The following is a 17,660-nucleotide window of genomic DNA, read 5'->3' on the forward strand; positions in this document are numbered from 1 at the left end:
CCAGTACCATAACGTTCCTCACCAGATCATGCGCTCCACTAAGGACCAAGTCTAGAATTTTTCCTTCTCTCGTCGGCTCCTGCACCAGCTGCTCCATAAAGCTGTCCTTGATTTCATCAAGGAATTGTACCTCTGTAGCGTGTCCCGATGTTACATTTACCCAGTCTATATTTGGATAATTAAAGTCACCCATTATTATCACATTGATCAGAAATGCTTCACATGCAAATTTGGTTCAGCACTATATCAATCAGTGGTACAGCTCATGAAAAGACTCCACAAGCTGCACTGCTCAGGGAACATTAGTTTTGCCTCAAGAGGTTTAGCTAAGTTTTTCCTGGGAATATTTAAAGGCTAAGGTACCGGGTAATGTTCCCGGGCCATTGGTTTAAGGGATGACAAGGCCTTTTGGCAGGCTCTCCAACTTCCTAAAAAAATCCATAGTGCAGTATTTGTTTAAGGGTTCTGTAGCTAGTAATCTTATTCACTAGAACAAAAAAAAGGTTTTGGGTGTGGAATTATATATTCCCTAGATTTAAACAAGAAAAATCCACAACATGAAAATGAGACACATTCATAAGTAATCATGAAAGGAAGGAAAAAGCCTCAAAGAGCTCTGAATCATATAGATTTATAGAGCTGAAACAGATCAAACGATCTTCTCTTCATCATTGGCAAAAAACCTTCCCAACAGAAAAATATATCTTCTTCATGCTCTTTTAAACCATCACATTCTTTCAGTTGTTATCTTAATGTGCTGTATAAGCTTGCTTCAGTCCTATAAAGCACATTAAGATAAAAACTGAAAGAATGTGATGATTTAAAAGATCTTGAAGAAGATATATTTTTCTGTTGGGAAGGTTTTTTGCCAATGATGAAGAGAAGATCATTTGATCTGTTTCAGCTCTATAAATCTATATGATTCAGAGCTCTTTGAGGCTTTTTCCTTCCTTTCATGATTACTTATGAATCTGTCTCATTTTCATGTTGTGGATTTTTCTTGTTTAATTCTAGCTAGTAATCTTATTGACAATGGTTTAAAGATTTTTTTTTTTTTTTTACTGCTGGTATTGTATCCCTGAGCGGCCATCTTGGATTTATCCTCAGCTCTCTTGACTAATGCTGGAGAGCCTGTGAGGACAGAGGTGCCATTTATCATATATGGTGACATGTCCTAAGATCAGCCCCTAGTGGCCTCTGGGGCAAATTAAACCCCTGCACTACCCCTTGCTAATAATTAGTTTTTTAAAAAATCAGTTTTTAAACTCTAATCCCCTGACCCTCAAACCCTGCCCTATTGTCAAAATCCCTCCCTTGGATGTTGTGCCCCCATCCCTCCTCAGTTTTACCTCAGAAGTGATGTATCCAAAAAGAGGCAGGATCAATCTCTGTCTCCATCGCTGCCATGATACAACTTAGCACCAACTGACCCACTTCTCCTGGAGGGGGGAAGAAATGAGAGGAAATGCATGCATCCCCAGGCCCCCCCAAAAATGGACTTCCCCTTATACTCCTGACAGGAAGTAACATGAGAACTTTAACTTGCCTCCACAGGCCACATTGAGGGGTTGAGGGGGGAGCATGCTAAAGGGTCTTGCCCCTTTATGCATGAATTTCCTGGTCATTGCAACTCAAGGAAATTTCACAAAGTATTTAATTAATCTCCGGGTCTGAGATGGTGCAGTTCAGTAGATACTGCAGGAAATAACCCATGGTATAATAGTGGGAGAATTTACTATTTCACTGTAGATTAGAAAATAAACCCTAATCACTGACCATTGTGATAGTAAGATTGGATGCATTTTCCTCACCTTCAAGCTGTTTTGCTAACTTTGATTTTTTTTTTTTGCATTCTGTGCATTCTCAGCAATATTATGGTCAGTCCTGAAATTCTAAAAGCTTCTTTGAATAAAATCATTTATATTAACAATGAAATGGTTAGACTGGACTGACAGAGACAGTATGAAGTGGCAGAACTGCTACTCTCATGATGAAACGGGAAGATGCTTCCAGCTACTTTAGCACAGATTGAGGGTAATTCTGTAAAGTACATGTTAATATCTACATACAGATTGCATATGTATATGATTAGAATAATGGCATATACAACAATGTGTGCACACATACACCCTTGTATGCCAAAGCTGTGCCTAAGCACTATTCTGTAACTGTGTGCATATCTCCTACAGCGTGTATTTTGCACATACGGTACACATGGGTGAAGTGTGGGCGGGGAGTGGGCAGGAGACACGTTTAACTTAAATATTATAGGTTACATATCTATCTCCAGAACATAGGAACATACATTTATGCCTGCTCTATAGCTAGCGTTAAGTGCTTGCGCCTAAGGAGTGGAGGAGTGGCCTAGTGGTTAGAGCTCAACCTCCAAAAAGGCTCATTTTCAAAGTACATTGACTTACAAAGTTACATGGAGGGGCATAATCGAAACGGACGCTCAAGTTTTGCAAAACGTCCCAATGGAGGGGCAGGGAAACCCGTATTATCGAAACAAGATGGACGTCCATCTTTCGTTTCGATAATACGGTCTTGAAATTTAGGTCATCCTTAGAGATGGTCGTCCCTAGACTTGGTCGTTTCTGATTTTCGGTGATAATAGAAACCAAGGACACCCATCTCAGAAACGACCAAATGCAAGCCCTTTGGTCATGGGAGGAGCCAGCATTCGTAGTGCACTGGTCCCCCTGAAATGCCCGGACACCAACCGGGCACCCTAGGGGTCACTGCTTTGGACTTCATAAATTGTTCCCAGGTACATAGCTCCCTTACCTTAAGACATAAGCATCGCCACACTGGGACAGACCAAAGGTCCATCTAGCCCAGCACCCTGTCTCCGACAGTAGCCCACCCAGGTCACAATCACCCGATAATATCCACAGAGCAAAGGATTTTGTACTGCTTGTCCCAGGAATAGTGGATTTTTCCCTACGTCCATTTAATAACATTCTATGGCCTTTTTTTTCAGGAAGCCGTCCAAACCTTTCTTAAACTCTGCTAAGCTAACCGCCTTAACCACATTCTCTGGCAACGAATTCCAGAGTCGAATTACGCGCTGAGTAAAGAAACATTTTCTCTTGTTTGTTTTAAACTTACTGCACTCCAGCTTCATCACATGCCCCCTTGTCCTAGTATTTTTGGAAAGCATAAGCAGACGCTCCACATCTATCTGTTCCACTGCACTCAGCCGCCTTTTCTCCAAGCTGAAGAGCCCCAGCCGCTTTAGCCTTTCCTCAAAGGAAAGTCGTACCATCCCCTTAATCATCTTCATCGCCCTTCTCTGCACCTTTTCTAATTCCACTATATCTTTTTTGAGGTGCAGGGGCCAGAATTGAACTCAATACTCTAGACGCGGTCGCACCATGAACCGACACAGTGGCATTATAATATCTTCATTTTTGTTTTCCATCCCTTTCCTAATAATACCTAACATTCTATTTGCTTTCTTAGCTGCAGCAGCACACTGAGCAGAAGATTTCAACGTATCATCAATGATGACTCCCAGGTCCCTTTCTCGTTCCGTGACTCCTAACGCTGAACCTTGCATGACATAGCTATAGTTTGGGTTCCTCCTTCCCACATGCATCACTTTGTACTTGCTCACATTAAACGTCATCTGCCATTTAGATGCCCAGTCTCCTAGTCTCGCAAGATCTTCCTGCAACTTTTCACAATCTTCCTGCGATTTGACGACCTTGAACAACTTTGTGTCATCAGCAAATTTGATAACCTCTCAAGTTACCCCCACCTCCAGGTCATTTATGAAAATGTTAAAAAGCAACAGTCCCAGCACAGATCCCTGAGGGACCCCACTAACTACCCTTCTCCATTGCGAATAGTGACCATTTAACCCTACTCTGTTTCCTATCTTTCAACCAGTTGTTAATCCATAACAATACACTACTTCTGATCCCATGACTCTCTAATTTTCTCTGGAGCCTTTCATGAAGGACTTTGTCAAACGCTTTCTGAAAATCCAGATACACAATATCCATTGGCTCACCTTTGTCAACATGTTTGTTTACCCCTTCAAAGAAATGCAGTAGATTAGTGAGACAAGACTTCCCTGAGCCCCCCAAAACCCACTGCCCACAACTGTATACCACTACCATAGCCCTTATGGGTGAAGGGGCACCTAGAAGTGGGTACAGTGGATTTGTGGTGGGTTTTGGAGGGCGCACATTTACCACCACAAGTGTAACAGGTAGGGGGGATGGGCCTGGATCCACCTGCCTGAAGTACACTGCATCCACTAAAACTGCTCCAGGGACCTGCATACTCCTGTGATGGACCTCAGTATGACATTTGAGGCTGACATAGAGGCTGGCACAAAATATTTTTAAAGATTTTTTTTTTAGTGTGGGAGGGGGTTATTGACCACTGGGGGAGTAAGGGGAGGTGATCCCCGATTCTCTCCGGTGGTCATCTGTTCAGTTCGGGCACCTTTTTGTGCCTTGGTCGTAAGAAAAACACAACCAGGTAAAGTTGTCCAAGTGCTCATCAGGGACGCCCTTTTTTTTCCATTATGGGTCAAGGACGTCCATGTGTTAGGCACGCCCAAGTCCCGCCTTCACTACGCCCCCGTGAACTTTGGCCATCCCTGCGACGGAAAGCAGTTGGGGATATCCAAAATCGGCTTTTGATTATACCGATTTGGACAACCCTGTGAGAAGGACGCCCGTCTTCCGATTTGTGTCGAAAGATGGGCGTCCTTCTCTTTTGAAAATAAGCCTGACAGTAACCTGTGTAACTTTGCAAGTCTATGTGCTTTGAAAATGAGCCTCTACATAACTGTGTAAGTCTATGTGCTTTGAAAATGAGCACCTTCGTGTTCACAGATCACAAAGCACGACATGGTTGATATACTTTCAAAACCTTCAAAAAGTACCACGGTGGTGTCTCATAGAGATCCTGGTGAATAAGTGTCAATACTTTGAATTGTATCCTACCAGTGCAGTTGCTTCAATATGAGTGTCACATACATATAATTAGATGCTGTAGTATCAATCACGCTGCTGCATTCTGTGTAACCTTCAGCGCCTTACAGCAAGAAACAGAGACCCGTAAGTACAATGCAGCACTGAAATTAGAGGGTTTTTGGCTTACATGTTTAGGCTAGACATGGTTCCAAATATGAACTATTCCATTTCTTAGAACTAAGACATTTCTTGTTTCATTTTATTTTATTTTCAAGGTTGCTGCTCAGTCAGCCTATACAGCCAATGATGCCCAGTTCCTGTGGCACAAGACAAACCTCTGACGTTATTGTGGCCGGACAGCAAGCTAAGTAGGTTGCATGTTAGCAGGAAGTACCAGGCTGGAGATGGTTTGATGGGGTGGGAAGGGGCCCCTGCAGTGCTACTGGTGCACATTAATGTATCATTCTGTTGGTCCCAAAGTGTGACAAATTTGACAAAATATCAGGTGGTAACTACAAAGTTCAAGCATGGTATGTTTATCCTGACTGAAGAAGAGAGAGCATGCACATTACATTGAGAGCAGAACAATTTAGCCTTACTCATCTCAGGTCTCATAACTACAAAAAGGTTCTGTAATGAGTCTCCCTTTTCTTCCTCCAATGAACAAACTCATTGGCCAGTGTCAGACACATGAAAAAGAATATAGAAGAATGATAGAACAATGTTTTCATTGTTAAGAGCCTGAGTAAAGCTGAACACAAGAGCATGCCTTTCAGTTCACTCTGAACATTAGTTTTGTCTCAAAAGGTTTATCTAACTTTCTTCTGGGAGAATTTTAAGGCTAAGCTGCCAGGTTATGTTCATGGCCCATTTGCTTAAGGGGTTACAAGGCCTTTTGGCATGTTCTCCAACTTCCTCAAAAACTCCCTACTGGCTTCTGGGGCAAATTAAAGCCCCTACACTACCCCTTGCTAATAATTAAGTTTTTTTAAAAAAGCCATTGTTAAAGTTCTATCCCCTGACCCTCAAACCCTGCCCCATTGTCAAAACCCCTCCCTCAGAAGTGGGCTAGTCTGCTTCAGTCTAAGTCTTCTTATAATACACATAATTTGATGCTTAATTATATAAATCTTTATTTAATTCTTCATTGTATTATCAAGCAGCGGCAGTATGGAATTCCTTACCTTTGGAAATTTGTATCAATTCTAACTATCTGGTGTTTCAAAAATCTTAAAAACATGGTTATTTGAGAAATGATTCTGAGTTAATTTACTCATTTTAGTTAGGTACTAATATGTGTTTCCTAGAAAGTTATGGTCCAGTGTTTTTCTTTATATAAATCTGCAGTGGACTGCTCAGGTGTTTGCGGAGTAGATCCAAAAGGAGGCAGCATCAATCTCCACTCACTCCTGTTGCATCGCTGCCATGATACAAAGCAGCACCAACTGACCTGCTGCTTCTGTTTGGCACTTTTGTATTACAAAAGTGGTGGGGCAGGAGCAAATGGGGTTTGCACCTACCCCCTTTCAGTTTCACCACTTCTGGGATACCCAGAGGTTTTCAGGATTTCCCCAATGAATATGAATGAGATCTTGCATAAAATGGAGGCAATGCATGCAAATAGATCTCATGTATATTCATTGGGGAAATCCTGAAAACCCGACTGGGTTGTGGCCCTCAGACCAGGGTTGCCCACCCCTGCATTAGTTGCTCTCAAGCTGTGGAGGAGGGCGTTTCTGACTCTGTGAAGAAGACTAATCCTATATTAGGAAGCTCCAGGCACAGAGTGGGAGGAGGAGCCCTAGGACAAGTAGAGCACTATAGATGAAAGGGAACCTTGAAGAGAAGCTGCCCCCAGCTGCGTACCACGGGCAGGGCAGTGGGGGCGGTCTGCCCCAGGTGCACGCTGCAGGAGGGATGTAGGAAGCAGCCACACAGCTGTCGGCTCTGCCGGTTCCCTGCTCCCTCTGCTGTTACTTCCTATTCCAGGGCAGAGGGAGCAGGGAACCAGCGGAGCTGACAGCCGTGCGGCTGCTCCAAGCACCCCAGCAGGTAAGAAGAATGCACCCGGGGGGGCTTGGAGGTGATGTGCCGGGGGGGATGACGCTGGGTGTCATGCTGAATCCAGGAGGGGGGTGCACAGCGGCGATTTGCCCCAGGTGGCAGCTGACCAAGGAACACCACTGGCTGCCCCAGGAATCAGATTCTGTCTACCAGAAGTTAAGTAAGGGAGGAGGAGGGCTAGGGGTTAAGCTATCCCTGGAAAAGTGCACATAAGACATGGGAGTAAAAGCAGCTGAAAAGGAAAGTGAAAACCCAAAAGATTCCTAAATGCTGTTTTGCCTTGCCTTCAACTCATCATCTGGTAATAAATCCCCATGAAACCTTTGCATCATGGATATCGGGACATCCTCGCTTTCTCCCACTATCAATTAATCTTGTGGATCCCTACATAGCAAAAGGAATCCACATTGACTACCAACTTTCCTTTGAGCACCAAGTGAGTCAAGTCGTCTCACTGGGTCTCATTTAATCAGTCAGGAAACTACTGATTGAATGAGATTAATCTTTCTGTGCCACTCTCTTTACACACTAATGGCATCTAGACTTTACTACTTCAATAGTGTCTATGCTGGTCTTTCTTCTGCTCTACTCAAATGGCTTCAAGCAGTCCAAAATACCTCTATCTGACTTTTGTCATTTGCTTGTCAGTTTGACCGCCTCACTCCTCTCTTTTTCCATTATCACTGGCTTCCTATTCTTTACAGGATACGAGATTCTAACTCTAACCCACAAGGCATTACATACTGGTTTATCTTCCTGTTTATTATCCATGATATCTCTCTATACTCCTGCCCTTACCCTAAGATCAAGTTCTGAAGATCGACTGTCTACTCCCTCTGTTTATCACAGTCAATTTGCTGCTACCCAACACAGTGCATTTTTTAAAATCTGGCCCCTACCCTCTGGAATTTTCTTCCAATTGGACTCCATAGTGAATTCTCCTACCCTAAATTTAGGAAATGACTGAAGAACCACCTGTTTACTCAGGCCTTTCCAACCTTGGCCAACACATAGAAGTAGGTTCTTGGCAGTACTGGCTCTGTTTAGTAGCTCTCTTACTCTTTTTAATGTTGCTGACTGATAACTCTGTTAAGCTACTTCATTTTATCTTTATCTTAAGAACATAAGAATAACCATACTGGGTCAGACCAATGGTCCATCTAGCCCAGTATCCTGCTTTCAACATTGGCCAATCCTGGTCACAAGTACCTGGCAGAAACCCAAATAATAGCAACATTCCATGCTAATAGCAACATTCCATGCTACCAATCCCAGAGCATGCAGTGGCTTCCTCCATGTCTATCTCAATAGTAGACTATGGACTTTTCCTCCAGGAGCTTGTCCAAACCTTTTTTTTTTAAATCCAAATCCGCCAACTGCTATTACCTTTGTACAATGTAACTTTAGCTGCAGTATTTTGTAAAAGTTGATGCTAAATTATGGTCATCTTGGGAGCCCCGGGTATGCAGATATATCTCATACCCAACTGGCTATGAGGTCAATGGGACTGGTTTGGAAACCACTGATATTTACTATGGTTAGACTGACTATTAATAATACAGAGGTGGGTGTCTTATCCTAATTCAGGTTGACTGATTGTATACCCCTTTCTACTAAGTTTTATTTGCTAAGGCAGGGCCAAGAAATTTTGATTAGAGGTTGGAATGTATTAGATCATAATAATAAGAACCAAAGAGATCAGGGAAAATGACAAAGTTCTCAATTATTTCTGCAGTTCTGACCCATAGGGGAGCACCTGCAATACAGCAGAGATTGAACATTGTGATTATTTTGCCTTCTCTTATGTTTACATTATAAAGGACTACATTCCACACCCGGAAAGGCCATTTATATTTATGCTTTTCCCCTCTTTGTCTATGTTTCTAATAGATATTCTCAAGATCAACAAATGTTTGGAAGCCTGGAAGTACAAACCAGCAACAGCAGTACGCCTATCGTTCTGATGGGACAAGCAGTATTACATCCAGCATTCCCTGCAACGCAGCAGCCCATACAACTCCAGCAACAACACTATCTTCAGGTAAGGAGAAAGTGTGACATCCAGAGATATTGTGTTCTCCCTACAAAGCACAGAATGTGGCCAATTTTCATACTCTCTACATTGAAGCAAAGTTGTGAGTACCTTTTAACCTGCAGACTTTGCAGTAATTTTCAAACTGAGAGTATGTACATAATTTCACTTTAAAAACTTGCTCCAGATGCTTTGTGCCTGTAAATATTTTCACCTACTGTTCTCTGCAGTTACACTTTCCATGGAAAACAATACAGCTGTTTGAAAATGCAGTCTCTGCACTGTATGTCTTTCTGTCATCCTAAACACACCCCTAGAAATTCTGCTTCTTAGTGTGGCTAAAAGTATTCAGGCTGAAGAGCACTGGCATAGCTACAGGTGGACCCAGGTGGGCAGAAGCCCCACCAACTTTGGGCTCAGGCCCACTCAAAATTGGCGATCTGGCTATGCTACAGCTGTAGAGCAGGGCATGAACTTTCAGCTGCTTTAAGAAAGGGCAGTTTTCAGATAACCAATTAAAATATGTAAAATGCTTTTTATCTGTATATATCATTTTGAAAATTGACTTCAATAGGAAGAAGAAAATAAATAAATAGTAACATGGTACTTTATATAGCACAAGAGACATCAGTTGTGCCATTAATATGATCAGGACAGTTCTGAAGATTATCTGAAAATGCAACGTGATGCTGCCTAATGCTCTGATTTTTCTCCTAGCACCCATGATACACAAACATATGTTATGCTCCAATCATCGGTCTGAAAAACCTACACATTTTTTTCTTCTTTTTATCAAAATATCATGCTTTAATTTTAATTATACTCATCTTATTTTCCAAATCTTTCACATATAACAATTTGGTGTAAATGTAAACTACCACAGGCTTCTTCAAAGTAGAGATTTGTAAAGCAAATAGCTTGGGCATTGCAGTTCTGTTTCTCCCTGATCCTCCCTACAGCAGACTGGAAACAAACCTACTTACCAGAGTGCAATGCCTTTTATTTTTAAAGTAACATTATATATATGTGACTTACATGCTCATTTTTGAAAGAGATGGACGTCCATCTTGCGACATAAATCGGCACTTGGACAGCCATCTCTCAGAGACGTCCAAATTGGCATAATTAAAACCCGATTTTGGACGTCTCTAGCGAAAGTCCATCGCAAGGACGTCCAAATCTGAGGGGGGCATATTGGAGGTGTGGTGAAGGAGGGTCTTGGCCGTTCCTAAGACTTGGACGTCTTTGAGCCATAATGGAAAAAAGCAGAGACGTCCAAGACTAAAACTTGGACATTTTCACCCGGACCTGTTTTTATTGCGAATAAGGCACAAAAAGGTGTCCCAACTCACCAGATGACCACCAGAGGGAATCAGGGATGACCTCCCCTTACTCCCCCAGTGGTAACTAACCCCCTCCCATCCTCAAAAAACATCATTAAAATATGGATTGCCAGCCTCAGATGTCATACTCAGGTCCATGACAGCACATGCAGGTCCCTGGAGCAGTTTTAGTGGGTGCAGTGCACTTCAGACCCAGGCCCATACCCCCCTACCTGTTACATTTGTAGAGGACAAAGAGAGCCCTCCAAAACCCACCAGAAACCCTCTGTACCCACATATAGGTGCCCCCTTCACTCGTAAGGACTATGGTAGTGGTGTACAGTTGGGGGGGGGGGGGGTAGTGAGCACACAAGGTAAGGGAGCAATGTACCTGGAAGCATTTTAAGAAGTCTACTGCAATGCCCCCTAGGATGCCCCATTGCTGTCCTGGCATGTCAGGGGGACCAGTGTACTACAAATGCTGGCTCCTCCCACATTCAAATGGCTTGCATTTGTACGTTTTAGACTTGGACGTCTTTGGTTTCGAAAATTGCCAAAAATCAAAGACGTCCAAATCTAAAGACGTCCTTGGTATTTTCGAAATGAAATATGAACGTCCATCTTTTTTCGAAAATGACCTTCTCCCCGCCTCCGAATTTGGACATCTTTGTAAAACATCCAAATTCCGACTTAGACATTTCTTTTGAAAATGCCCCTCTTATTGTAATACAATAATTTACAATTAAAAGTGATGTAATTACTATTATTTTTAGTCATGTTAAATTATATATTTTTTATTCAATGATAAGATTTTGAAGAATGTAATTTCCATTAAAAAATTAACTTCATGCAATCCTGCAGGTGCAGACGCAAAGTTCCATGCACACCGAGCAACCAGAGCCATTGATTTTGCCTTCCTACCAACAGCAGCAAGGAACCATGGGATACCATCCTCCACAGCAGCAGCATGCACCAAGGAGAACGGGCAGCCTATCAGACTCTTCAAATCTGCAACAGCCCTCACGGTAGACTCCACCAGCACAGTCTGCAAGTGGAATAGCCCAACCCAGCTTCACCATGCACTATGCACTTCAGGCTCTATCAGCCTCATCCTCCCATCGCAAAGCACTACTCAAAATGGACTTTGCAAAATAAAACACTTGGCATTTTTTTTTTTTTACAGAAATGCTCAGTCTCACAGAAGCAGGCTGAGATGTACATTAATAGAGCATGAGCACCGTGCCCTGCAAACTCATTTCAGCTCAATTTGTGGTAAAAGAAAGATATTTTGGGTACATCACCACAAGTATTCAAACTACAGAAATTGGGAACTGTATATATAAGGCACTTGGTCTCTGATTGCCAGACATTCTTTGGCATTTTCACAAATGTTGGATTAAAATCTAGAGGAGAGATCTCTCAAAAGAGATGTTTTTGTACATCTACAAAGATGAAAGAAAAAAAAAGAACTCATCATTTTCTGCAAACTGGAAAGGGTTTATTTACCCTGATGACTATATACAAGAAATTATAAATCAGACCTGGACTGATTATAAGAATTATAGTATGAAAACATATCAACTCATGTCAAAAGTGGAGGACAAATTTTAAAGCCATTTACCGAAGTGAAATGACTTAGCTGAAAACTTGGCCTGTTCTGGCAAGCTAAAAGTATGTGTGGCCTTCCATAACACATGTACTTGTAGCTGGCCTGTGAGGAGATGTTCTCAGAGGCTAGCTTAGGTCAGGGGAGCAAAATTACATACGTACATAGCATTTCAACAAAAACACTTACCTTTTGCCCCTTCTCAACCGTCTGCACAAAACAGCAGATGCCAAGTACACAGGGACCTTTAACATGTGCTTTTGTGTGTACTACCAGCATTCTTTCTGTTTGAGAATTAATATAAAACATGTACACCAAAAGTGCCTGTAACTGTGCAAGTGCATCGGCTATTTAAAAACTGCTTCCAGGAGAGTAACTTTATAACTGTGCCATGAGTAAAAGGTACGTGTTTTCTCTGTGCACACTTTTGCTGGATTTTCAAAGCAAGTACGTGCATATTTCCACTTTGAAAATTACCTCAGGAAAATTACGCCTGCTCTTTGGAGAGCACAATTTTTCTGGGTTAAAATATATGCATATGTCTGAATTTTCTGAAGTATACATGTAATTGCAAACCCCACCTCAACGCCACCCCCAGGAACACCTCTTCATATAACAGGTGACCTTATACATATGTAAGTTGTATGAATGTAAATTTACCTGTATATTGAACAGGCAGTTTTGTACCAGAGCATTTCTGTGTGTAAAACACTGCTTTACCTGTGAAAATGCCTTTGAAAGTTATCCTTGTGCAGAGTAATTTTACACCAGGGCTCCTAGGCCGTCGAGGTAGATAGGCACGCCTATTTTATAAATGCAGCATATGCACCTATGTGCCTTTATAAAATAGCCTACCCCAAAAGCCAAGAAAGATTTAACTAATAGGAACTGGCTTATATGTGGGTATTTTATAAAATGCACACATATGTGCCAATCCCACCACCCATTCTTCCCTCCTCCAAACACCAGTGCCTATATCGCATAAAAGTAAGCACTCCCTCAAATTCTATAAATGGTGCTCAGAATTGAGCATGCAAATTTGGACATGCCCCACTTTGCATGTGCAATTTAATTGAATAACGAGCCAATTAGCGCCAATATTTGGGTGCTAACTATCAATTATTGGCACCAATTGGCATCAAATTTGGATTTACGCACACATCGTGCTAGGTTCTATTCTATAAAGATACACGTAGAATTTTAGCACGTAACTGAAAAGGGGTCGTGGCCATAGAAGGGGCATGGGCAGGTCAGGGGCGTTCACTAAAATGTGTGCAGTATTATAGAATACGGGAGATCGAGGCCTAATTTAGGTGTGAGGATTTACACCAGGTTTCGGTTGTAAAATCTATAACCGGTACTAAGCACTGTTCTGTAAACAGCTCCCAACTCAGAAGGCTGTTTATAGAATACTGCTCGGTGTTCAAATTTGGCGCTATTTACTGAATCTAGTCCTATGTCGTCTGAGCACCTACTTTTATGCACATATATCCCTGGATTACTTAATAAACCCTCACTTGAGAGTGTAAAACGCTGCACTACATGTTGAAATGATTTATATAATTGCCACCACAGCACTGAGAAATCCAGGACATTTTTGTCACTGGCAGTCACGGTTGGAGCTCAATCTACTCTTCAGATATCCATTTTATCTGTCCTTTGACACAAAAAAATTATAATCCTTTATTTCTTGACAGCTCCTTCCCCTGAACTCATTTGGCCCCTCCAACCAAAAAGATTCCAGTGCCCTGCACTCTGCTTTCAGTGCACATTCCTTTGCCAAGCCTCGTCCCCTGCACATAGAGGAGGCAGAGCTTAGCAAAGAAACATTCATTGTGATGGCCTTGCACATCTATACAGAGAAGTACCATCAGGCTCTTGTCTGACCCGGACTTTTGTAAGTTTATGTTCATAGGGAAAGGGAGAAATTTGGCAATATGCCAAACTAGTATGCGCTTTCCAACTTGTTCTATCTGGATACTGTTTCTTTAACGGCTTTTTTTTGGGGCGGGGTGGGGGGTGGTCCCTCATGTCCATCTATACAAAACAGCAGATGCAAAGTATGTGGCTCCTTGAACCTGACATATCACACTTGTATGTTCTTCAATTCAGCCATTCTTGGTCTCTTTGCAAATCTTGAGTGCAGAATATTTTTTATGTTTGTGAAGAATTCCTCCAGGAATACTGTCAGAGTATATAATAAGTGTAGTTCTTCCATTCTTTCACCCCAGTCCCTTAGTGTGAAAAATCCCTCACCCAGCAAGCCTGACTCTGTCCTCTTCTCACTCCTCATCTGTGTCTAATCCCCATTGCACACCATTTTCAGGTCTTACTTCCTCCACTCTCTCTACCTACCTCCCCCCCCCCCCCCCACCTTACTTACACTACATCTGTGACTCCCTTCACTCTCTCTCCCCCATTCACCTAGGCCTGATCTCTTCACGCTTATCTCCTCTCCCATACCAGACCCCAACTACTTTCTGTTCCATTGCCATGCTATGCCCCTTCCACTCTGCTCATACAGCCTCCCTTTAGACTTGGCGCTCTCTCTGTCTTCCATATCCCCAGGCCCATTCCCTCCACTCTCCCAAGCCCACCCCTTCTGCTTTTTTTGCCTCTCACCACCCCAGTCATTGACCCCACTGCAATCTTGTTCCTCCCCCAGGCCCTATCCCACTGCTCTCTCTCTGTTTTCCACCCTTCTCCTTCAGGTCTGACCCTTTGATTATTTCTCCCCATTCCCTGGGTCTTCCCTGACCACATTCTCCTCCTCCTAACCCATACCCATCCTATTAGTGTTTTCTCTCCCTTCTCCTTCCCCTAGGCCTGACCCCTCCACTCTCTCCCTCCATCATCCCCCTTCAGGACAGTCCCCTTCATTGCCTCTATTTGTTAACATCTAAACCTCACAACCTCTTTGTTCACTTGGGGGGGGGGGGGGTTTGTTGGTGATGATGCTGCTTCCTCCTTCACCTTTCCCTTGTGGACTATTAATATGCTGCTGCTGCCAGTATCTCTCAGTTCATGTGGGCTAATGATGTGGCCAGTAACAGTTGTCCTCACTCTCACCTCCCTCCACAGCGCAAAATTGTATGTTGAAGGAACTTTCTTCCAAAAGTGATCATTAGTCAGCAGGATGGCTTGCAGACTGAAACAAGTGGATTTAATAAATTGAGGCACAAGTATGGCGACAGAGCAGGAGTATGTCCAGTTGTCCTAGCTATGTGCAGGGCCGCGGAGAGACACAGCCAAGCTTGGGGCAGGCCTGGACAGCTGCGCGCACCCTCACCCCCATTCCCTCCCAACCTGGGCCGCTGATGCCATGCCATGCCCCCACCCCTCCGACACTCGGGCTGCCGCCCCCTCACCTTTCTGTCTGCTCCCTCGCTCTGTCCTTTCCTGCGCTGCTCCTGTCCGTGCTGGGAGTTGAGGCCCAGATGATTGCATTAACGCAATATCACGTTAATGCAGTCATCTGGATCCTGGGCAGCATGCAGGAGCAGGAGAGGACAGACCCGAAAGCAGTCAGGAGAAATCTTGCCGGGCCCGAGGCTGAGTCTGGAGAATTTTGCCTCTCCCCGGCCCCCCCCCCCCCCCCTCCACCTCGGTGGCCCTGGCTATGTGAGAAGGAACCACATGTACAGCCAGAGTGCTGTGCTTAAATGAGGAAGCTATTTACCAATAGCAGTATATATGCAGTCATCAGGTGAAAGGAAGGACATATGCTGTTTTAACTGTGCATACTGGAGATGGGTGAGAAGCAGTGTCTGAAACAGAAGGTAGATTATTCTGCAGGGAATAGGATTAGGGAAGGACAAGGGGAGGAGAGATAAGAAAAATAAAAGAAAATGAATTAAGGGAACATTTTCACCCTCCTGTGCCTTTGGTACAAACCAGAGATGTCAAATGTGGACAGCCTCAAAGAGTGAGATTTACGATAAGGTGTCTGAGGTATAAATTTATAAACTTCAGCAATGTAAGAAGCAAAAGACAATAAAAGGTTACGGACAGAGTAGAGACTGTATTAGGCCAGTTTTCAAAGGACTTTAGCTGGGTAAATTCCACGGGCTGAAAATGGCCCTTCACTTGGCATGTACACAGATACAGGACTTCTCCACCCCAGCTCAAAGTTTTAAAAGAGAAGCTGTATTTATATGAGACTGTCTTCACCAGAGACACAGAAACATACACACACATGCTTGCACTCTCTCGTACTTCAGTCATAGGCACATGCACAATCATACACTCTTAGGGGGCAATTCTATCACTGGGTGCTACAATTTAGGTGCACCAATGCCATGCTCTGCCAATTCTGTGATGGCATCTGTGTGCCAAGATGCCATTATAGAATACTAGAATAAGTTGCCATCAATGTGCCTACATTTAGGCATGCCCACTTACATACATTATAGTGTGCACTTACCCATGCGAGTAGTCTATAAATGCACATATTTTTTGTGTATTTTTAAATGTATTTTAATCTCTTCTATACCATACAATCCAAAAGTTCTCAACGGTTTACAATTTACACACACAATAATTTACAAATCTTAAAACATATATACAATCAGTGTGTAAATTTAAGCACCCAGTTCCAGAACGAGGGGGATACTCTTCAGACACACACATGCCCGAGTTTCATTCTTCAGATTTATACACGTGGATATACATGCACGCTCAATCTCAGACACACGCATGCATGTGTCTCATGCTTACGCACCTGTGTAGTCTCACTCTTCGGCACACACTCTATAGAAGGCTAAGCTCGGAAAAAATATCCAGACGCTTTAGCCATCCTTCTGGCTTTGAGGCAATTGATATACAAATCTATGGCATTCTGAAAAAAAATCCAAACAGTGGCCAATCCTAGCCTCCTGAATCCTGAGCACATCTGAGCCCCCCCCCCCCCTCCCAAAAAAAAACCTTTAGGCGCAGGCCTAATTTGTCTTTGCATTAATCTCGCCCTGTGTATATCTTAGATGTAGAAGCCCCAATATTGTACATATACATATATGTACCTATATGTATAATTTATACTTTCATATTCAGCAGCGCTAGCTATACATACAGTACATCTGGATATAGGAATAATTACAAACATGTAGATTAGACATTTACAATTGTTTCCAAGATGGTTTACTGAAAATTGACCATAGATACCCCTGGAGGGGCTGGAACTATTGAAGGTCCTGCAACTTTCCAGCCCGTGGACTTAACAAAATGCAGCTACAATATAGGGCAGTGATTCCCAAAGCTGTCCTTGGGGCTCCCTAGCCAGTCAGGTTTTCAGGATATCCATAATAAATATTCATGAGAGAGACTTGTATCCAGTGGAGGCAGTGCATATGTGCACAGGTACTGCAAGAAAATTATTTGGCTAAAAACCTTCATCTTGATAGTTGCTTTAAATAAAACACTGGACCATGATCAGTTTCAGTCATACAGCTGATATTCCTTTCAGACTGTCTGGTGATTTGGTAAGGATCTATTTGCAGCATAACCAACACATCCTAGGAGTTCATAGCAAGAGATCCAGGAGGAAGCTGCACCTTGTTTTTGACCCATTTAAGGGTATGTTGCATCTCTTTCCTGATACTATTTAGGAGTAAATATTTCTTTTAAAAGAAGCACTTTTTTTGCTTTTGTTTTTTTTGTATTGATTGTTATGTTGATATGTTTTTAAGAAAAAGAAAATTATGTAA

At 42.8% G+C, this 17,660-nt stretch overlaps 1 protein-coding gene across 3 annotated transcripts in view; it reads left to right on the forward strand.

The window, feature by feature from the left end:
• Positions 1 to 16,865, forward strand: part of NPAS2 (neuronal PAS domain protein 2) — a 248,538-nt gene extending 231,673 nt beyond the window's left edge. For all 3 annotated transcript variants that reach the window (XM_030201427.1, XM_030201428.1, XM_030201429.1), the window contains exons 19-21: positions 5,210 to 5,302; positions 8,889 to 9,039; positions 11,214 to 16,865. In XM_030201427.1, coding sequence (XP_030057287.1) covers positions 5,210 to 5,302; positions 8,889 to 9,039; positions 11,214 to 11,381 — 412 coding nt within the window. In that variant the 3' untranslated portion in view covers positions 11,382 to 16,865. The remainder of the gene's footprint in view (positions 1 to 5,209; positions 5,303 to 8,888; positions 9,040 to 11,213) is intronic.
• The last annotated feature ends 795 nt before the right edge of the window (positions 16,866 to 17,660 follow it).

Source organism: Microcaecilia unicolor, chromosome 4, assembly GCF_901765095.1.
Source record: "Microcaecilia unicolor chromosome 4, aMicUni1.1, whole genome shotgun sequence".
Lineage (NCBI taxonomy): Eukaryota > Metazoa > Chordata > Amphibia > Gymnophiona > Siphonopidae > Microcaecilia > Microcaecilia unicolor.